The 23463-nt window shown below is 39.9% G+C and overlaps 1 protein-coding gene across 37 annotated transcripts in view; it reads left to right on the forward strand.

Moving 5' to 3' along the window:
• DLG2 (discs large MAGUK scaffold protein 2) overlaps positions 1-23463 on the forward strand; it is a 1003655-nt gene that overhangs the window by 926276 nt on the left and 53916 nt on the right. For all 37 annotated transcript variants that reach the window (XM_062639108.1, XM_062639096.1, XM_062639094.1 and 34 more), the window contains one exon: positions 21350-21526. In XM_062639108.1, the coding sequence (XP_062495092.1) occupies positions 21350-21526 (177 nt within the window). The remainder of the gene's footprint in view (positions 1-21349; positions 21527-23463) is intronic.

The following is a 23463-nucleotide window of genomic DNA, read 5'->3' on the forward strand; positions in this document are numbered from 1 at the left end:
TAAACCCCCATGAATGCTTTCTGCTTCTCAAACAAATCATTGCCCATCATTAATTAAGTGGAGTGAGGCAAATTAAACTACCAGGAAACATATTTCTTCACCTAATGCAACCATACAAGTAATGCTGTTTCAACAGCATTCCTTTCAGATTCACGTTAACTGGAAATCGTAGCAAGGCATGGTAGTATGACAGTCCCCATGTTTTAATGTCCTGATTTTTCAGGCTCTCTCAGACCTTTGTAATATAAGTGTTTTCATTGCTGTCATATCACTCCTACCTTATTCTAAATCCTATTCTCATCCTTTTCCTTATGCTATGTAGGCAGAAGATAATCTCATTTTATTTGGTAAACCTCTAAGTTTTGTTTAGGAAAACTCAGGGATAAGTTGCTCCTCTTAATGAGAGGGAACGGAGTGAGCTTTGGAATAATCCCATTTAGTGACAGTCTGTGAAGGAGGCTAATGCATTTTTTAATAGCACTTTCCTGATATTTGGTTTATTGTGCTTGCAGTAAATACTGTTCTTTACCTCTTTCATCTCTTAACTGAAAGCCTATGAGATTTCTTTCCATGACACCATTTTTAAAGTGATGTATTGATTTATTTTCATTGATCTCACTGCACAGTGTTTAAGGAATTGATGTTACCATTCAGCAACATGGCACAGTCTTGTTCTCCCTCAAGTCAATACAAAATGGGTCAAACCTTGAACCATCACGCTCCATACTGAATAGTTTTCAGTGTCACTCAAGGAGAACAGACTTCTTGGTCAAAGTAGAGGATTTAGCAGCCTCAATAAAAACATTATTGCTGATTGATGGCGGGGAGAAACTTGAAACTGATATTGTTAAAAGCATTTCCTAAGGTGTCTTGGAGGAGTAAGCAGTCCTCAGGCAGCAGGGTAAGAATGCAGAGACAGTGAGCAGAGCTGACTCAAATATTACCTGTACAAACTGATTGAACACAACTTTCAGGGCATGTTATGAGCTACAGGAGCCCAGCTTTGGCATCACAACATCTCATAAAACATGGTCTATAGAGGGTGATCCGAGGTGCCTAACTTAGTTACATAAAATCTGCATACAGTAAATAGACGTGTTGAGTAGGGAATTCAGTTTTGCTGTGCTAAGCAGGGAGCTTGGCCAAATGCATCCTTAATGGAGCTCCATTACAGAGCATGGCAACACCTTTATGGTCGATTAGGTTCAATCACTCTGCCCTTTCCCTGCGTTGTTACTTTTTCAGTCAAAGCCAACCTGGAATCACTGATAACAGTCAGGACAACTCATCTGCCACTGCATTCCCAACCCTCAAGTTGACCACCTTCTTTCTCCCAGACCTTAACTTTCCTGACCCCTCAGTCATACAGTCTTTGCAAGGGAAGGGGTGAAAAATGTCCTTTCCACAAATGGCAGCCTAGTGGTTAGGGCATTTTATGAAGACAAGAGAGTTCTGGCTTTAAATCCATTCATTCTGTTAAAGGAAATGCATTTGTATCTTCCACTTCCACAGTCAATGGTTTGGCAAAATCTTGACTTTCCCATACTCAGGTAAGTCTTTAACCACTAGAATATTATATTAAATAGTAAATATTATTCCTATTTTTGATTGACAATAGCTTTTCCTGTTGTGTTTTTTTCTGTATTCACTTTTGTGTATGTTTGTTAGGCATATTCAGAGCATAAAAAGATTGACTCATATAGGGCTTTAATGCAGTCTGAATATTTCTCTGCTTTAAATGTGAATAAATGTTTAAATGAGAGTGAGGTATCCTGTTCATAAATATGTGATAGTAAATGTAGTCTAAAATACTTGGTCTACTGAAGGGAGTAGGAACTCTATATTTTGCAGCAAAGCCTTGGTGCTTCAAATCCATCTAAGTCCATTTTAGGCATTAAAAATATTCAGTCTGAATCTTATTCTCAGCTTTGAGTAACTGGTCAGTCTCCACAAAGTTTTGTAATAGGCTGTAGTCAATACTCTTTTACCTTACTTTACTTCAAGTGACTACCAAAGAGGTAAGATTAGAAATGGTTCTGATTTTTGGGATCATATGAAGCTTCTGAATAGTGATCATCAAGAAAGTCCAAGGCAATTACAATCACAGTCATAGCTGTATCTAAAACAAGTCACATGGGATTTTATGCTGCTGTAGAGCTCTCAGAGCTGCCATTTTCTCCCAAAGAAGCCCTTAAACTAGCAGGATATTTTAAAGACAATATCGGTGATTAGCAAAGAAAATATCATAGTTAATTTGTGAGTCTCACTTGCATTAATGAATTCATTTGCTCCAAAATAGGAATTCCAGCTGCTGCAATGGATATATTGGATATGTCTTTATCTCACCAACAAAATGATGTTATTTCTAAAAATTTCTCTACTGTGGCACAATTCTTTGGGTATGACTATGTAATCCAGATAAATTAGTAGCCCAGTTGGCACCCAGGGCCTTGATTGCTCACACTGTATGGATAAGACATCACCAGGTTTGGATGCTTTTGCATGACACAGTCTTGTAGGCTTTCACTCTAAGAGGTCCCCATACAACCTCATGCTACTTGTTTTGAACATGCAACACTATTCTTGTTGCAACACTATTCTTGTTGCATCACTATTCTTGCCATGCTATGAGACATGGCCTGTGAGGCTGTGACATACTGTTCACATTACTTGAGCCACTTAGAAGAGGAAGAATACCACATTCAGCAAGTAATTATTTCTCAGGGCCACAGGATGTGACACTGGCTTAAAGCAGCTCTGAGCCCAGTGCTAAGCAGTGTGGACTGTATATGCTAGAGAGGATTAGCCTTGGGCACTGAGGTTGCAAACCAGTTGGCAGTAGTGAGCACTCTCTGGTGCAGGTAGGTCTAACTGTGTAAATGTAATAATGCACCTGCATCCTTTTACAATTAACTTCTTTTAGTAAAACTATATTGAAAAGAGATCTTCAAGACAAATGTCTCAGACTGGAGGAAATTTGATAGACAGTGAAACCATACATCTGGGTTATGTTGATTTAGAAATGTCAGGGTATTTTTACATAGATGTCAAGAGTTTAAAGAGCTTCTTCCCCCCTCCCAGTTCAGCTATTTCACATATGCCCAACACTTTCTGTTCAACCTCTGCCTTGTGAGGGTCAGTTTCGTGGCATTTGCAGCAAAGATGCGCTGTTGTTTCTAATCTTGCTTCTCTTCAAAATTCTGCAGACATTGCAAAAGGCCCAGCAGCTGTTGCTTTAAAATGCAGATAAGTAGGACGCTCTGCCACTCGCGGGTGCCATCATTACAGATCCCTGTTACTGTTTTCTGTCAGCTAGAAGTTAATCACTTCATTTTTACCCTGTCAATCATTTAGCAGGAGACAAGAACAAAGATATCTTTAGGGCATGTGTAGCACCCTTTTTCTCCAAGGCATTTTTTGCATCAACGGTATGATGATTTTTCTCTTATTTAGTTTATTATGAGGCGCAAGCATATAAAAATATTTCTTTAGATGTTGCTGCTTCAGCAGTTATTTAATATCCAATTTAATAGTTTATTTTCCCTAGAAAAGAAAACATTTTTACTAATAGCATTGAGAAACACTTTCTGGGAAATTACCCTTCTGCTCATATCTTTACCCAAAGGCAAAAGGACCTAGATTTCTAGTGGGAGATTTTCTCTAAAAATGAGGAATATTTGGATTAACTGCAGAAAGAGATATTGTTGTGTATGGGGACATTAGATGTACTCAGCAGGTTGGTTAAAATCCTAGTTTTACTGTGCTAGGCTAGAAAGATGTGCATACATCCACCATCTTTTAAACCTAAAGAAGTAGGTTTTGCAATTATTGCATACAATAAGTCTCATGCAAGTAAAATTGTGCCTCAAATAGAAATGACATTGTAGTTTTTAATAAAAACAATAAATCAGTAAAATCTGTCTTTCAGAAAGATTTTTCAGTACCCTTAAATCTCTGATGTGTTTTCAATCCTCGTATTCGTTGTAATCATGGAATCACAGAATGGTTAAAGATCGTTTAGTTCCAACCCCGCTGCCACAGGCAGGAACTAATCGTGCCACACTGCTCAGTAGTAGAAAACTAAAAGACAAGTGGGGTTTCAGCTTGAATTCCTTAGCTGGTTTCCACAAATATGGAAAGCTGTCTTTCAAGCAGATTATCACAAGCCAAATGACTCTGTTTCACATTATGCAGATCAAATCAAAGCCCCAGTGGTGTAGGGTGAATGTGTGAAGGTGAACGTGGCCACCAAACTCAGCAAGACCAAAGGTTCTTCCCATCCATTATTCCGTCTCAAAAAGGTCCTGACAGCAGATATTCCAATACTATCAAATAGCCTTGATAGATTTTTCTCTTCTTTGAGAGAATTTTTTTAGACCCACTTAAGTTTTCAGACTACAACATCCACTGGTTAATTGCATCCTGTATATTATCTGTTAGTGGTTAAATTCTGATACCCTCCATTTCTTGTATTGTGAGAACAGTGAACAAGTGTCCCCCATTCCCTCTTTCCTGAAATTTGTAACTTCATTAACTTTTATTGCACTCTTTTCTTAGTCATCTTTTTCTACAGCTGAGAAGACTTACTCTGTATCATCTGCCCCTGTGAGCAAATTGCCCTTATTGGCCTCTGCTCCTTCCCTGCCTTTTCCAGGTCCTCTTCAGGATGCTGAATCAGGACTGTCTGTAGTGGCTGTGTGTGGGTGTCTGTTTCATGGTATAATAACAATGATTTCTGTTTGGTTCTTCATTCATTTCCGTAAATTGTAGGTGCAGATTTGCCTTTTTCACTATTGCTGTGCATTGAATTAATGTTTTCCTATAAAAACTGAGAAATAAAATAGTCATAGAAGAGAAAATAGAGAAAGTGTTTCTTCCCTGGGGAGTAATTGCTTGGCTGGTGTGTATCAGTATGTACATTCCCCATGCCTCGCTTTGCATTTATTGATGCTGAATTTCATCAAGAATTTTACCATCCAGTCACTTGTCATTTTGAAATCCTTTTTCACTTTTCTCAGCCAGTTTTGGGGTTTGCTACCCTGATACCTTAGCGTCTTCAGTAAATATTGCCTTATTTTTCACCGCCTTTTCTACATCACTTAAGGGAATTCCTTTGTTGCAAAAATAAAACCTTCTTTGTTAATCTCTGCTTCCTATCCTTTAAACATTTACTAATCCTTTACTCCTAGACCACTCTATCTGTTATATTTTATGAGTAAGGCTTTCATAAGCTTTCTGGAAATCTGAGTGTTATTCCTGGTCCATGAGATTACTGTTCCTCTAACAAGGTTAAATAGATCTACCTGTTACTCAAGTTAAATTAATTTGTGGTCTCCCTTTAAAAAATGGCTTTGTATTTGCCACTTGCACATGTTTCAGTCATTCGTCTCATCCTGGTAGTTTATTACTATTCATTTTATTGATTTGCTATTAAACTTTGTCTACTGACACATCAAGAGCAGATGTTTCCATTGATTTGACAGGTCTGAAAGGCTCTTCCGTGGGTTCATCCTGTAGTTGATTGTAAATAATTCATTTAGCTTTATTGCTTTGGCCTTTTCATTCCTGAGCTTTCTTATTACACCCCAATGCCCTGTGTAATTGGTATTTAGTATCTGAGCTCCACACAATCCTTACTGCAGTTACCTTCACTATTCTGCTTTGTGGCAGGGAAATGCCATCCATCCTTGCTTTATACAGGCAGAGGCAGGGTCACAGAGACAGGCACTGGGTAAAGGATGCTGAGTAAAGAAACAGGTTTGCAGGTCCTCAAAATTGTCTCCAGCTTTGAGTACAGAACTCCCAAGAACCAATCTCACTGACTAAAAAGTATCAGCTTTAAGGAGGAAGATGAATTAGGTGCCGAGGACTGGATTCATGTCAGCAAGTACATTGAGTGTTGGGACACCTACAGTAGGCAACCAGAAAAGCTGAGAAGATAGAGACATGTCTGAAGCTCTGTCTCCTGTTGGTCTCTGCGTTTCAGAGCCAGAAGGGACACCTTGCTGCCAGCCTTCTTTTGGTGCCCACCTCTTGCTCTAATAGGAGTTAGGTACTGCAGTTCCATCAGGTTGGTCTTCCATGAGCTGCCAACAAGCATTTGGGGAGGTAGAAGAGTATGCCAGAGGTGCTGACAATAATGTCTTAAGGCCAGGACAGCCTTTCTTTGTCCTGTTTTGTACCCCCGTTGTGAAAGGATTTGAGGAAGCACATCCTCTTCTCTTTGGTGTCCATGCAGGATATGGCAATGCAGAGCCATGCTTGCCCAAGCATCTGCTGTTCTCTAACATTTCATGAGTCTGATCTTGGGCATAGGCTCACACTGGAGGTTTGCTGAAAACAGACATCTCATCTCCACTGTTGCATGCAGGAGATCCCTTGGCCTTGTGTAAAGGGAGGAACATTAACAGTAAGTCTTAAAAGCAAATCAAGAAGAGGAAAAATCTCAACCCACCTCACTAAAGACCAGTAGCTCAATGGGACTGATAAATTAGTGCAGTAAATTACTGCTACAGCTGCAGGAGATACAGAGCTTTTCAGATGTGGCCCTGCTATATGGGAGACTTGGGAAGATGTTTGAAATTACCCCTCAGAGGTAGTCACATGCTGCAGTGAGGGTTTGCTTAATAGATGACTTCCTGTAAAGAAGATAGTACTTGTACTATTACTTAAAGGAAGAGAAGCTCGCGCTCTTAACTTCAGATTTTGAGATCATAAGGCAAAGGAATCTTTGAAGATAAATTGAGTTTTGTACAGTCTACTTTTTTCATTTATATTTATTTCATTACACTGTATCTTGTACTGACTTGCTTTTTTGTATGAAAGTTGTTCATCGCAATACAAACTCATGCTGGTTTAGAGTCTTTCCATTAACTTGATTCACTTTATAGAGCTTACTGACAGAACTGCAGTGATAAATCAAAGCTATGAGAAGGAAACATTTCGTACTTTGCTAGAGAAACAGATACTTGCTTAGTTGATGTTTGATGGGAAATACTAAGTTAATGAGGTAGAAACAGAAGGAAAACCATTAAAAAGATGTCATTTGCATTGCTAGCCAGAAGTTGTGTTAAACAACCCAATGAAGTTTAATCCTATAAGGCCAGAGGTAGGAATGGTAGAGCTGAACATAAGAGAAATGTTTAGATATTGATGTAGTGAAATGATTTAACAGTCACACATCTGGGAGTGCTGCAGTCAATCTACAGATTTAGGCACGTATGCAAAAGGTGTTCTGAAACTCCTAATTACACTATTTATCATAGAATCATAGAATAGTTAGGGTTGGAAAGGACTTTAAGATCATCTAGTTCCAACCTCCATTTGTTGCTGTATAATGCAATGCAGCACCTTTTATGCTATAGAAGCTTTCAGATTGTCAAAATAATCCTGATCATCAAAGACAGTCCTTGACCAGGAGACACAGGGTAGCTGTAGTCAAAAGTATTGTGATATAGCATTGGGATTAACACTTACATAGAAACTCCATAGCTCCACAGTAATTGTCCCTCCATAGCCCCTGTGAGGTTTCCCAGTTCCCTGAGGTGTCTGGTAGTCCATGAGCCCATGCCTGTGCAAGATCCTGGGTGCTGGGAATTGCTCTCCCACTAAGTGACTTGTGAGAGTCATCGCTTACATGCAGGGGGAGCTCAGCAATCTGAAGAGTTCAGTCTGATTCTCCTTAAGCTGCAAGTTTTCCTAATTTGTCACCTGCAGGCATTTCAAGTGTTTGATTCCTTTTCCATCTGGATTGCTTTGTTCCTTTTTTTTTAAACACTGAAAGTTTTCCATGTCCTTTCTCCTGTCCGCACCAATGCAAGTCATGCAGGCGATATTGGTTTCCCACCTTCTGTATCTATTTTCCTCTATAAAAGTGACATCAATTTTGATTTGCAGCTACACTGGCTCAGAAGAAAGGTCCATCTAGCCAAGTGTACTTGCTGTGACAGTGGTTAACAGCAGATGTTTAGGCAACATATAGCAACAGTGGACATACGGTCTGATCCTCTCCCTGTTATACACCACAGCCTTCTCCAAAGAGAGCTTCCTTGCTCAGCCCCTAAATCACTCACTAAACTGTATTGCTGTTTCCATGTTGGAAGGGAAAATATATGAAGTTCCTACAGCTTGCAAATGAAGCTGTAAAATACTAAAAAAGACTAAGAATTGGTCCAGGCAAAAAAATGTCATTGGTGACGATTTCAATCTTCGCCACGAGAGGTGAAAGAAAAACATCTTTTTCTGATGACAGAATAGACATTTGCTTGCTCACTTTCTTGTTGGTTTGGTTTTGGGTCTCTATTCTGTTATTCAGTGAGACTCAATTCATTTTAATCGCACAGATTTTGTATGAGGAAATGCTAAATGACAGTGTAATTTACACTGCAGGCTTTTCTGACAAGACGTGTAGCTTCAATAGATGCTTCCTTCTATTGAAGTCAAAGAGATTTCACCCTTTATGTTTAATTTACCCATCACAGGCATTGATATGGCCACTTTACCGTATTCTCCGAGTACTCCACAATACTCTTCTTAAGTATTCTTAATTTAAAAGTAGGCACACAGGTCATCAAATCAGAGAAATATTCACACCACTCGTATCAGCTTGTCTTTCCGATTTAATGTACATTCTCTGAATTCTTCCTTTCCCATAGGTTCACAGAGCTCTCTTTTACTGTCTAGGGAGTTTAGATTCCTCTAATTATCTCTGCACTGCACCTATTTTTTTTTCTCCTGAAATATGAAGAGAAGAAAACCCTCTCAATTTATAACTTTAAGTATGTATAATCTGCTTGAAATTGGTCAGATTACTCAAACGCTAAAGCAAATTAGTTTCAAGAGCCTAACTCAAGAGACTGCTGTTACTACTTTGCCTAAACTTAGAACATGGCTTTTGATATACATTTCCCATCTACAGTTAATTGCTAGTAGGGGTTCATGTGGCTTTTTCTGCAGGACAGAGGAATATCTTAAAATCAAGGTGAGCTTAAGCCAGTATGGGTAGAAACTTTCCATGGCAGGGGAAGGGAGAAGAACACAGCTGGTTTTGCCGGAAGATTTATATTTAGGCTTTTCATTGCCGCAAGACTCATTTTAAATGAGGGCATTAGAAGGAAGGGTCCCAGCTCTGTTTCTTAGTGTCCTTGCTTAAATGAGGGATTAGACACAGACTGAGGAAGTGTCATTATGGACAACATCATCAAAACTCTGAGCTTCGTTCAGGGTAGCAGAAAAAAAAAGGCTTATCCGAAGTCCTAGCACAATTCAGGGGCATGGAATAAAGTGCTTGTGTTACTGCACCAGACCATCCTCTTGTCAGCCTCAGAGAAGCTTAAGGCAAATTCTGTCAATCGTAAAGCTGCTTAGGGTAACGTTTTCAAAGCGACTTAGCAGTTCAGAGTCTAATCTTCATTGAAAGTCAACAAAACCTAGGCTCAGATGTGCTTAATTTACCTCTAAAAATGGGATGCAGGAACTTCTGATGTTACCCTTAATCCTGCTTTTGAGCATGTGACAGCCAGGGCTCCCAGGGAAGGAGGGTGTGGATAATGCAATGAAGGGAATGATGGGCTACAAATACACATTACTGATGTTATTTTGGTAACAGTGGTTGATTATCACGTTTTTCTTCAAAGTCTGTTTCTAATGCGGACTGACACCACACCCATAGTGAAACCACTGAATCTAACCATTAAGAAGAAGAAATAATCACCAAAGACCATTATTTTTATTTGCCCTTTATGTTTGTTTCTGCTTTTGCATATTCTAGCATCTTATTTTCAAGCTTTCCTCTATGAGAATGGGACAGTAATGAAAACTGAGCTTCTGAAGTACTGATTTGGCTTCAGAAGATGAAGTATATGTAAAACATCATCTACTAAGAAAACAACCAACCCAATCATAGAATATACCTCAGTGGAATACGCCTCTTTATGGTAGGTAAGGTTTGACACAAAATAGCTCAAGGAATTCACAGGACTGGTTGCCCGAATAGTATATCTCTTCTCATAGCTGCTCTTCCAGTCAAACTTTCTCTGTTATTCACATTAGAGTTTAGAAGATTTCAGCTGAGTTTAGCTCCGGCCATTGGCACTGTTCCATATGTATTGATTTCTATAGAGTTCCACCACGTAAATCTGAAGCCTTTAGAGATTTCATGTTTGGCCTCATGAACCAGAGGTTATGTAGAGTCACTTGACCTTTGTACAATAAAAGTACAGCTTTAGACTTTGATAGCATTTGGATTTTTGCAAAATCACCCTTCTTTAAAAGAAGAACTAAGTCAAGCTCAAGAATTAATTGCATTTCTTCCAGTTGAAGCCTGTGTTATAACACAAAGGACTCACTTTATCAGCAGCCTCCCACTGATTGAGTAAACTCTTAATGAGCTCCTCAAGTTTTGCCCTAGAGACAAAAGGTGTTTATGATTTCTCAAACAGTTGCATCCAGCAGAGTTTATGGAGTTATTACATTTCTCCACATAAGGCAGGAGAATTAATTTCTATAATGAGTTTCAGTGTTTTTCCATGGTGTAGTTCCTGCGTGCATGCGACACCTCATTATTGCAGCAGAACCCCGTCTGCTGACACAGTAACAATGGCAACCTGACTTCTGACTCTTTCATTGGCAAAGGACAACATTCAAGGCCAAGCAGAAACCATTACTAAGAAAGAGCTATTGCAAACAAGTATCTCAACTCTCCCAAAATGCTCTCACTCATCAAAGGTAGAACAGCCATCGTTCTGCCTCGTTTAATACTCCTAGTTTTGCCTGTCTACACTTTCTCAATAGCCAGAGAACAATTTTCTTTTCAGAAACTATTTCTAAAGGTTAGAATGTATAAAGAGATTTATTATTATATGAACAAAAGAGCACCTCCATGCTAGCAAGGACTGTAGACTTCCCCACCTCTTACACCTCTTGCAACAGAAGTAAGGATATTCTGACTGAAAATGCTCCAGCCTTGCATGTTGATTTCTGAAGCGGACAAAAAAAAGAAAGAAGTATTAATACTCCATTTTGCTGCCATTTTGGCTGGTGGAGTGTTTTTCATAGAGGCATTATGCTCAGTCCATCTCTTACCACTCTTTTTGTCAACATTGTGTTCAAATTATACAAATGATAAATGTGGTTCATTTTTCCATAGGAAGGCTTTCTCTTACTTTAATTCTCCAGATGTCTAATATCCTTGTCCAAAAACACAAAGAAGCCATCATATATCTGGCTGGTAGTAATAATTATGTTATCAGTAGGGTTCTTTGGTGTGCTGAAAAATTCCTTTTGTTTATAACCCAGTGGAAGCGCAATGAATTCTGTGGGCAGCCTGGCCATGATGTAATTTTCAAAGCTGCTAAGGGATATGGGTCATGATTAGGTCTAAGATAAAGCAATTGCAAACTACAGGGTATTTGAAACAACTACCCACATGAAAAACAACTAGCTTGAGAGCTGCTGCAATGTTTAGAACTACTGTAGACCAATGACTTAAAAAACATCAATTCAGCGCTTTTTTATAATGTATTATGTATTAGAGGTAGCATGCATTTTGGAGAAGGGAAGGAGGGGGTGGCCACAGGCTGTGCTACACAGTCACAATGTTCCCTTTAAGTTTCATTGTCTTTGAAATAAATATTTCCTTTTGCTTATTTTACTTTATTTTTTTATTTTATTTTTTATTTTATTTTTATTGTTTGAATTAATTTAATTTCATTTTTATTTTCCCTCAGGGCAAAATTCCTAAATGAATATTCTTAGACAGCAAATAAGTTACTATTTCTTTAAGAATCACTGAATTACATTTTGGCTCCTGTGTCAAACTATGCAACCCATAGGTTGCAATTTCAGGTGAATTACCCATTTGTTTAAAGTATCCCTGATTTGACATCCAGTCAAATTTCCTTTCTGGGTGTGGATAATGCTAAATGTCACAACACAGGAATCTGTACTGAGGAACTGCACAGATTCCTCAGACAGAAACCAGAGATGCAGTCAAGCAGCAGCTTCACTTAGTCTGAATGGGAGAAAAAGAAATAAACCTAAGAAGACGACGAATGAACAAAACACCTTAGAACAAACCTGATCCAAGTTTTACAGTGTGTTGTGAAATTCAAATCTCACTCACAAGTTTGCGGGTTTATTGTGAAATTTCACACAAAAAATCAGTGTAAATCACTCCAGAAATGAGAAGTTGCTGCAGATCTTCTCCAGTTTGTTAAAATACATAAGACTAAATGTACAGTCTTCTGCCCTAAGGTGGTCTCCCAGTTTTAAAGCAAAGCTCAAATATGCAAATCTGAAATACATTGAGTACAACACAGATGTATTAAAAAGCTCCTATACTTAGATGAAACCAGCAGGCAGATTTACTGAGTCTATAAATTATGGAAAGGGTTCAGGCACATGCTCACAGTTTAATACTCTTCTCAGATGCTTGCAAGCAGAAGGCGAATTCTACTTGGCCTTTTTATGCCCTGTAAAATGCTAAAGAAACAAAAAGTGGGTGCACCCTGAAATTAATTCCCCGTGTGCCAACACAAGAGATGGGAAAAAGCTTTGTCATCTCAAGCCACCTTTCAGTTCCTGCTGGAAGCCTTTAAAGCCAGGCAAACTTTGGAGTAAAATGAGTTCTGACCGTGTCCACAGCTGAAAGAATACAGCCATCAGTCCTTCCCCACTGTGGGCTGTGAGAGATTTTGCCTTTAACATAGGACCTTGCATGCTGTTGCATAGCAAGACCACGAAACTGGAACATACTGATCGATACTTCTCAAAACATTGCCTTTGCTTTTTCAGTACAAAATAACTCATTTCCTGCAGAGAACAAGAGCACTTGCTAAAGGCCCAGAAATGCCCATCAACAACGTAAACACCGGCTCATAGGAGCTGACATTAAGGGTCATAGTCAGATCTGCAAAATGAACAGAATATTCCCTGAGGACAAATGCCAGTCCTCTTTCCTGCTGTGAACACCATAAAGAAAACCTCTCCCCCTCTTTGTGAAATGTTTCTGGAACTAATACTGCTGTCTCAAATCCTTTTTTAATTGAAGGCCATGGTGTAACTCCCTGCCAAATTCCCACTAGGAGCAAAATGATGAGGAATGACTTGGACTGAATGGAGAAATTGCTGAATGAAGTAAAGAAAATGGAAAAAGCTTGGGTGCAAATGTGCAGTGGGATTTGGTGTACTGCACGTGCCTTAGGGGCAGTTCTGTTCCCTCAGGTTCTACCTTAGTTCTACCAGCTATGCTAAACTACACATGCCTGGGAGCATCATCTGTGGCCCACTGCAACAACCATATCCCTTCCTTTATATCCTCCTGTCCACCATAAAAGGGAGTTGCATCCAAACTGTTGCATTGCTGGGAATGATCTCTGACCTGTGCTAACTTCCAAAAGGAATACCACATCCATGTTGCAGTGCCCCGGCATGACTGCATTTGATAACACAGGAGCTGCTAACACTGTCCATCTCAGCACAAACGCAGTAACTAAGGTTGAGGGGATCAGCTTCATGAAAAGCTACAACATCATTAAGATAGGAAAAAAACAAGAAAGGAAAAAGAACAGAAAGAAAAAGAAAGAAATGAAAAGAAAGGCAAGGCGAAAGCAGCATCTTTGAGTTGTATGTACTAAGACAAACATTTTGTTGAAACCACTTTGTTGTAGGACATTCCTAATAAAAGCTGTTCTTCAAAACAGTCCCATCCCACTCTTTCAGTGGAGGTGACAGTGTACCACAGAATTGTTCCTTAGCACAGTAGCTGTTCTGGCAGCCTCCAGTCATAGCAAGCAGCACCTCAGAGCTCAGGAGGAGAAAGCACCATTTTTGTATGCCCTACAATACAGGATTTACATATGATTTACCTGTTCATCTTCTCCAGGTGGAAACAAAGCTGGGAGCAGAAGTTGAACGATTTTACTGACATGCCACTATGTGAAAATTTGACCCTTTTAATAGCATCGTAATTGTGTTGCAATGGCTGCTATGCTCTCTGTTGTAGCTATAGCAATCAATTACACCAGGGCTTCTTTCATTTTCTTCTAATGTTTTCTGCAAGCTGAGCCTGAAAGTGGGTGGAAATACATCTATTACAGAGGGTGCAGAAAAGACAGCTATGGAACTTGGGGTCTGATTCTGACTATGATGCTGAATTACTGTCTAAAACCAGGCAAATTAAACCCCTGTGCACTGGATTCCTAGTGCAGCGGGTAGGACGGATGTTGAGAGAAGGTGAATAAAGTGTCTGTCTGTTAGGATGATGCGATAAAACCTGAGGTCTGAGAATCTCTGCTAAGGAAATTTTCAGGGAAAAGAGTAATATGCTTAAGTGGTGTGAATGCAGATAGGCTGGCAGATTGCAGAAGAGTTAGGACTATTTACAGAAGCTGAAAATGTCTCTTGCGTTGTTGTCATTTCATAATCAAGTGAATGGCAAAGAGCGGTCTGTAAATTTATGTGCAAACTCCCATCTGTGCCAGAAGAAGAGGAAAGTAATTTCAGAGATGCAAATAAAGCTGCCACACAGTACCTGAACCGTAACAAATTGAGATGACTAGCCATAGTGACAGTGGTATGGGAGTTGAAGATTTTGGGGTTTTGCACTGAGTATACAGAGGCATTCAGCAAAATATATTGCTGTGCTATAAATGCATTAATATCCCTTGTCAGGAAGATCATGAAAACTACTAACTTACAAAGAGTGTTTACAGAATTAGCTGAAGAAGCTAAGTTTCTCTGTTAAATTCACTTTTCTGCTAAAGGCTTAGCAAGATCACTTAGTCTTTCTGTACCTTTTTCATATGTAAAATGCTTGTAACAATACAGGCACGGTGGGTGCCAATAGACCACAATATATGGGATTGCACAATGAATTGATTTTCAATTTCCTTAAAGCAAATATATTTTCTCCTATGTTAAATATTTATTACTCTAGCTGCAAGAATAGCTGTCATTAGAAATAGAAATTTATTGTGCAATGCAACAGCTTTTGGACGTATCTCAACTGCTGAAGTATTTATGCTAAGTGGAAGAAAAAAATAATGCCCCCATTGAACTGGTCTTCACTGACATGTAGATGCCTCACTGCATGTTTGGCATGTATCTGAAGGGGGCCTATAGGGATGCTGGGGAAGGACTCTTCATTAGCAACTGTAGTGACAGGACAAGGGGTAACGGGTTAAAACTTAAACAGGGGAAGTTTAGATTGGCTATACGGAGGAAGTTCTTTCCTGTTAGGGTGGTGAGGCACTGGAATGGGTTGCCCAGGGAGGTTGTGAATGCTCCATCCCTGGCAGTGTTCAAGGCCAGGTTGAACAAAGCCTTGGGTGAGATGGTTTAGTGTGAGGTGTCCCTGCCCATGGCAGGAGGGTTCAAAATAGATGATCTTTTGAGGTCCCTTCCAACCCTTGGGATTCTGTGATCTTAAGGTCCTTTCCAACCCTAACTATTCTATAATTCTATGTTTCTATGATTCTATTACAGCTCGGCAATGGCAGTGTTTTCATTTCAAACAATTTTTGAGCAATGGGTTTTGATAGTGTTGTGAAATGCTGGTCTCATGTTTTACAATGATGTGGGCTCCTGAAAAATAATTAAGCAGCACCCAAGCACAAAATCAAAACCTATTAGGTTCTGTCGAAATTTCTGCTGGGATTAGCTTAGTGCAATGATCGCTTCTCAAGTCTGGAATAATATCAGGGTAGCAAGACTCACATAAGCATAAATATTTCTGATATCCAGCTTATTCTAAATATTTGCATCTTCTGCTTCACTTCTCAGAGGTGTGTTTCTTAATTTTCTACAAGCTTTTCAAGGTTTTCACCAAAGAGGCAGCAGCGATGCTTAGCACTTGAATCACACTTTTCACTTTCAAAATATTGTAGATATTAAACAGTTTTTCCCAAACTCATAAAAAAAAAAACTGAGAAATGAGGGGAAAAGAAGTTAAAGGTGTTAATGGAAATTTGGTGCATGCACTTTGATAATCACCCCACTCCTATTGCTGTTTTTCTAATTAGGGAACTAAGATGGCCAAACCATGATTTCACCACACCTATTTAACTAGCTCGTAGCAAGCTCTGTCCCCTATTTCAGAGTTTTATCTCAGAGTACTCACTGGGCTTACTACACTTGTAACCTCAAATGTAGTAGTGGTAATGTAGTGTCATCTATCCTTTGTAAACCAGGCTGCTGCTTGTGAAATGCACTGTCTAGATGGTACCAAATGGGAATTTTCCCAGTGTTGGTGTCACGACCACATTGGTGAGAGCTCTAAAATGAAAGTTAAACAATTGAAACTGATTTCCTTTGTTATCAGAATTTGACTGTCCCAGCTCAAATGTGGCCTTAATCAGCTGAGTGGAAAAAAAAGCCCTTACAGCCATAGAGAAAGCCTTGTAGAGCTCTTGGTTCTGTACTATAGGATCAAAAAAAAGGGCTGAACAGCAGATGTAAACAGCTAACTGGGGATATAAAAGAAGAGATCTGCCCTTTAAAATCTGCTTTTATCAGTTGTAGAGAAGCTGTTAGTATCCAAGCCTGTCAGATAAGTGGCATTAGAAAGCTGTAAGATTATTGAGGTTATTATTCTTCAAAATTGCAGTAAAAGACACTAAAACTGAGTTAGGCCTCAGTGACTTGAAGTACTGCCTGAGCAACCTATGAATAAGCAGACTCAGCCATATGAAAACATGCAGTCATGTTTGGACGTTCAGAAAGTTATTTAGCTCTGTTGAGCAGTCTCTCCAGTATCTGCCCTATGTGTGCTTGTGTTCTGTGGAGGTAACCTCTAACTCTTCACAAAGAAGCATGGTGGCATGGGTTAAATCCTTTGGATGGTTTAAGTAATACTTCTTTGCTGGGTCTTTTTTGGACATATCATTTGGGAAGAGCACTTGTCTGGAGAGTTACAGCAGTCAGGTCCTGATCGTGCTCGTATTTCTTCAACTGAAAGGAAAATATGGTGCTCATATCTCAGAGAAGGGTGATGGGTGCTCTGTCTGAGGATGGGTCTTTTGCTGGACTGGGCTTCTTATATTCTCTCCTCAACACATTCTGCAAAGATGCTACTGCATTTTAGCCTTTTCTCTGATATTAGAATCATAGAATCATAGAATCATTAGGGTTGGAAAGGACCTTAAGATCATCCAGTTCCAACCCCCCTGCCATGGACAGGGACACCTTACGCTAAATCATATCATCCAAGGCCTCATCCAACCTGGCCTTGAACACTGCCAGGGATGGAGCATTCACAACCTCCCTGGGCAACCCATTCCAGTGCCTCACCACCCTAACAGGAAAGAATTTCTTCCTTATATCCAATCTAAACTTCCCCTGTTTAAGTTTTAACCCGTTACCCCTTGTCCTGCCACTACAGTCCCTAGTGAAGAGTCCATCCCCAGCATCCCTATAGGCCCCCTTCAGATACTGGAAGGCTGCTATGAGGTCTCCACGCAGCCTTCTCTTCTCCAGGCTGAACAGCCCCAACTTCCTCAGCCTGTCTTCATACGGGAGGTGCTCCAGTCCCCTGATCATCCTCGTGGCCCTTCTCTGGACTTGTTCCAACAGTTCCATGTCCTTCTTATGTTGAGGACACCAGAACTGCACACAATGCTCCAGGTGAGGTCTCTCCCTTTAACCCTGACCCACAAACTCTCTGTGGACTGCTCACCTGTCCCCAGACAGAGTTCCATACTCCATATTCCCCATGACATTTCAGAACCTAAGGTATCTAATATACCTTAGGATGTTACCTGCTTAAAGAAGCTAGCATAGACCAAATGGACTGCTGAGAGCTGAACTTGACTCTTATGAAAGTTTCCCTGCTTTAGGAATATACTGTGGTCTCCTGTAAAACTGGGCTGTCATCATCCAAATCCAGGAAAGCACAAAGCAAAACATGCATCTTTTTCTGTCTGCCCTTCCCATTTCCTTTGCCAAATGAGAGGTTTGGATATGTTCATTTTCTATCACTTCAGCTGACACTCAGCAGATGCAGATGTGTTATTTTTATATACATCTGCAAGGCTGAGGGCAAACAGAACTGAGTGCTGTTCATCAGGTAGAAAATTAGAAATGGCATGTCTGCCTCTTAAATAGAACTTGCAATTGGACATGTAGATATCAAATTCATACTTACAGCCTGAGCACTGAAAGGAGGAGGTAAGTATGAGCTTGCCTAGGTCTCTCTATTGCCCAAGGTAGTCATAGTCAATACTTCAACATGCATTCAATGGTGCCTAGAGTGAAGGTCTCCATCTGTTTTATAGCTGAGCCAACTGCCAGCTTGCAAAAGTACGCTTTACAGAGACAGAAATGTTATCAAAGTTGTAAGGTTAAATAATGCTATGTTATCAACTTAAACCTGGCTCTCAATTTGAAATGTTTAGGAAAGAGCACTGAAGTCAGCTTGCATGTAATTTTAATTTACTAATAGAGTAATCAACATCTGTAGAGCTTGCAGCCACAAAATCTTTCACTCAAAGAAAATTGTGCTCAAGATTTCTCCTGTCTGAGATCTATAATCTCATTTTAATTAGCATTGCACATGACTGTTCCAATCAAAATAAGTCAGTGCCATCTGCATTCATGGTTAACATCAGCTAGCATGATAGCAGTCAGTGATTTTAAGTTAATACATGGGCTCTGAGGCACAAATGTCTGTTCAAGGACAAAGAACACTGCCCTTTCTTTCTAGTACTTAGCTTTTGAAACACCTCATTCATCTTAAAATTTGTCAAACACAGAGCATTTCCAGTTTAGCATCTGTTTTACTTTTGGGATATGGCAACCTTGAATATTCTCTGCAACAGAAGATATTGTCATTTGTTTGAAGTTATTTAATTATTTATGATTGGATTACACCTGCCCAGTATTCTGCGTGGTTGCCTGCTGTGTGGTTAGGGGTTTGAGATGTTGATAGGCTTCCATGGCAAGGAACACAATTCAGTGTTTTTCAGTATTCAGTGAAATGTTAAGACAATGGCTGTCCGTAGAGTGGTAAAACTAAGCCCATTGCATGCGGATAAGGACAATACCAGCAGGGTGACATGTTGAATGCCTGTTTGCATGTGCATTGCCATTTCTCCAGAGACCAAGTGTCATTAATTGGTAGGGAAGAGGTGACTGATGACACTCAGCTGCTCCTGGATTTGTATGCTGCTTCATCATATGTCCTCACAGAATGCCTTATTTGAGAAGGCAACAGATGAAATGCTCCTGATAAGAATCCTTAATGAATGTAACTTACTAAGATATCGCGAAGTTTTTAAAGGATTTCCATGGCTAAATCTTTAATTTCTTCAAAGGTTACATGCAGTCCAAGAACATTTACAAAAGAAAGGCACAAGCATATCTGATCCCATGGATTATGTAAAATTCAGCAGTCTTCATCCTCAGAGAGGGGAATTATCTTGGCTTTTCTGAAAGCATTAGCACATGACTGTAAACTCTTTAAGAGAAGACATATTCCAAACAGCATTCTTCCTCCTCCTCCTAAACCAAACCTTTCTTGCAGACTGAGTGCTTCCAAGAGCTTTGAAATAGTTTTGGTTGTGCAGTTACAACTCTGGTAATTTTTCAAGTTCTCTCATTATAAGCGGTAACCTTGAGTGTTTTAAATCTACCCATAAAGCTGCCATAATCACTGTCTGCAATTGCACTAAAATGCACAACAATTAATTATATCAAATCCTTCTCACAGAAGTGTTTATCGGTGAAGAGATTGCCATGAATTTATTTCTGACAATAAAAGAGCAGGAATTATTATACACCCCTTGGGACCTTACTGATCTAACAGTTCTGTAGTCAGGTTTATAATCATATTATTTTTTCCTATAGGAAATAAGCATCAGTTCTTGATAGGCATCTTCTTTAAACAATATTTTACTTGGGAAAAATATTTTTCCCCATAAGAAACCAAGATCTGGATTTTCAGCTAGGTAGCTCCAATGAGCAACCTGTACTGATGTACAGCCCTGCTGGGATTCATGTGCAGGGGCTTCCCTTGAGAAACTGGAATACGTCTACCTTGAAGTCTGCTTGTGTAGGTGCCATGCATAGGACTGGGCAAGGCTGAGAACTAGTATCACTGTACTTGGTAATACAGAGCTCAGGACAGGCTGAAGATCCTTCCCAGGACCTGGGTTGAATACTGAGGCAGTAAGATCATGCTAAAATATGCCTAGCCACAGTCTGATAGCCAGGTAACTTAAAGCTAGCCCTCAATTTGTGCTTATGGAGTCCCTAAATGTATATATATGCATTCTATATTAATATACATGCCCTAAACATGGGATTTTTTTTTGTACAGGCAGACCAAAGGTAGAAGTCCACTTCAAACTGGTGGAAAATATCTTCAATATCAAAGAAAAGACCTAGGGCTGCTTGAGTAGGTGCTGCAGTACAGATGGAGGGACAGTGGCAAACAATGATGGGCTGTGTGAACACCCCTTAAACAAGAAACTTCTTCTCGGTGAGGGTGATGGAACACTGGAACAGGCTGCCCAGGGAGGTTGTGGAGTCTCCTCCCCTGGATTGGAGCCCGCCTGGACACATTCCTGTGTAACATTATCTAGGTGTTCCTGCTCCGGCAGGGGGATTGGACTAGATGATCTTTCGAGGTCCCTTCCAATCTCTAGCATACTGTGATACTGTGATACTGTGAGTAGGTGCTGCAGTACAGAGGGACAGTGACAGAATGGTGCTGTGTGCACCCCAAGTTCATTTGGAGGGGTCTGTGTCAGACTAGCATTACTCTGGTCAGGGTATCTCTCAGTTTAGTTTTGGATTTCACAAATCCAATGTGTGCAACCTAACACAGCTCCAGGACATGAACCAAAGCACTGGAGTAGGAATAATCAATAGATTCCCTTTGAAAGCTCACTTCTGGTCTGAACTAGATGCTCATATAGGTGCATCCATTCACCTGAAGAAATGCATTACCCTGAGCACTGTTTTGGTCCCTTGTGTTAAGTCCTTCTAAAGCATCTGTCTGTCTGAGCACAAGCGAGTGTGAGGAAAGGACACATTCAACAGCCACAAACTGCTGTTGGCAAGGTGACAAGAGGGGCTTCTCAATTCTGGGTTTATTTACTAGATCCTCTGATATGGCAATTGTTCTTCATGAAGTGAAACAATAAATAACATACTTTATGATTCAGCTTCTCTTAAAGAAAACAGTGTTCCGTGAAGATTATCTTCACAGTGAAGTTTTTCCTCCAAGCAAGGTCTTTCCCTTTGGAAAGGAGCAAGGGTTAGCTGTAACAGAAAATAGGACAAATTGTTCAGAAGTAAATGTTCCCAAGGCTGATGTCATCACCTGTCTTCATATCTTTGTTTCCTTCCACAGAGCCATGTTTGACTATGACAAGAGCAAAGACAGTGGCCTCCCAAGCCAAGGACTCAGCTTTAAGTATGGAGACATCCTTCATGTCATCAATGCCTCGGACGATGAATGGTGGCAGGCAAGGAGGGTCACCCTGGAGGGAGACAGCGAGGAGATGGGAGTTATACCCAGCAAGAGGAGGTGAGTGCTGCCTCTTTCTTCCTACATCCTTGGCCATGGTGACATTCCATTTTATTCCAAAGACCTACAGAAAAAATGGGGAAAGTAGAGGAAATTCCCACAGTTTATTTCAAAAGTTGGAAGAGATGATTTTTACTGTGAAATTTAAAGAGCTCCGACTGTTTAACTTTGCTCAAAATAAACCCAAAAGGGGACTCAGTTATAGAGGATTAGTAACTTCACAAAGAAAAGGGGAGGAAGGTGAGAGAGCACACCATCTACTAAAGAGCTTTGGCAGAAAAAGGAATAACCAGAACCCAAGTCTGGAAATGAGCTCTGAATTTGAAGTAGAGCACATGGTTTAATGTCAGAGTGATTAACCGTTGCATCAAACTGCTGAGAGACGTAATGAATGTCTTGATATTTTCAAATCAAGGGTGTATGTCTTTCTTCTCAGCCTGTGTGATGTAGAAGAAAATGACACTAAATAATATAGTGGTCATCTTTGGCTTCAAAATCTGTTAATTTAATCTCTGCCTGCCTGGAAACTGATGGATAATAAATATCACAGTATTTTTTTCATCTAGTGCCAATGAAGGAACTTCCATCCACTCTCCAAGCGAAATCTGAATCTTTGTTTAGCTGTGACAGATTGATGCTGGCTGACAGAAAGAGAACAGGCATCTGAATCTCTCTCATTGTTTGGATTGTTTACTCTTGTCTGGATGCTTTTGTAAAATTGGCCACAAGTCTCAGATAGCATCAGAACTACAACACAAATCAGTATTACTTTCTGCCTCTGTGGATAGTGGCTATAGAAAGGTCAAGAACTGAGCGGGTAGGAAGAAAATGAAATCTGCCAAACCACATTACATTTCTCTTTCGCAGCAGCGCTCCCATACTGCATGTAAACTTTCTATTCCCAGCTATCTCAGCTTTAGCATTAAGATAAATATGATTGTGCCTGTTTTTTATAGTGAGGAAATGGGATGTTTGATACCCTATAGAGCACCTGCAGCTCAAGAAAGTTGGCTCAGGTGCTAATAGAGGTTATGGTACTCCTTGTTTTACATCATGTAAAAGTAAACTGAAAGATCATCTAATCGTGACCAGGTTTGAACAGCAACCACACCAGGATTTTCAACAAAAAGTAACTTTGGAGTTTTATAATAGAGAGAAATAAACACTACATTATAACTTTTAAGATGGGGAAAAGTGTGCCCATTAAGCAGATTTATTCTCTAGATATTGAAAAATGAATACTTGCCTGCTATTAATTGCTACAATAAATACTGTTGTAATGACATGATTGGATCACACATGGCAAAAGAAGGAAGTCTATTCAGTTACTACCAAGGGATGTACGTGCACAAAGCTCACGCAGTGTAGTGCATACTAGGAGAGATACAAAAAGATGTCATACATAATGAAACAACTACAGGGAGAAAAGGGCAAAGCAAAGCAACTGATTAATATGTAGAGTTGTATCTTCTGTAAGGCAGAGAAGATGTAAGTGCCTAAAGCTTCTTGAGTTGCCTGCACAGTGATGTTTTCAAAGACAAAAGATGGAGCCTCTCTAGTCAAGGTCAGACATGCAGTACAGCATAGGAAAAACGTGTGGCTTAAGGAAAGAAAAGAGGGAAAGGGGGAAAGAGAGAAGAGGCAAAATGAGAATAGGTTGGCTAGCATCTAAAAATAAGAGTCCTGAATCTGAAAAGGTGCAGGTATAGTTATCATCTGCTGCACTTTGTCATCCTGATTCTTCACTAGTGAATCTGAGAGGTCTGGAAAAGTCAATGGCATCTGATTTTCTGTCTGCATTAATATAATGATGTGATACACCTGAGCTGGGGGGTTAGTGAGGAGGTTGCTGTTATTTCGTAAGAGGCTTCAGTTGTACAAGGTTGGTTTTCCCAATGCACTGAAGAGTGAGTGTTATTTCCTTTCTGTGGATTCTG

Source organism: Pezoporus occidentalis, unplaced genomic scaffold (assembly GCF_034315485.1).
Source record: "Pezoporus occidentalis ecotype Australia unplaced genomic scaffold, CSIRO_AGI_Poc_V1 ctg6, whole genome shotgun sequence".
Classification (NCBI taxonomy): Eukaryota; Metazoa; Chordata; class Aves; order Psittaciformes; family Psittacidae; genus Pezoporus; species Pezoporus occidentalis.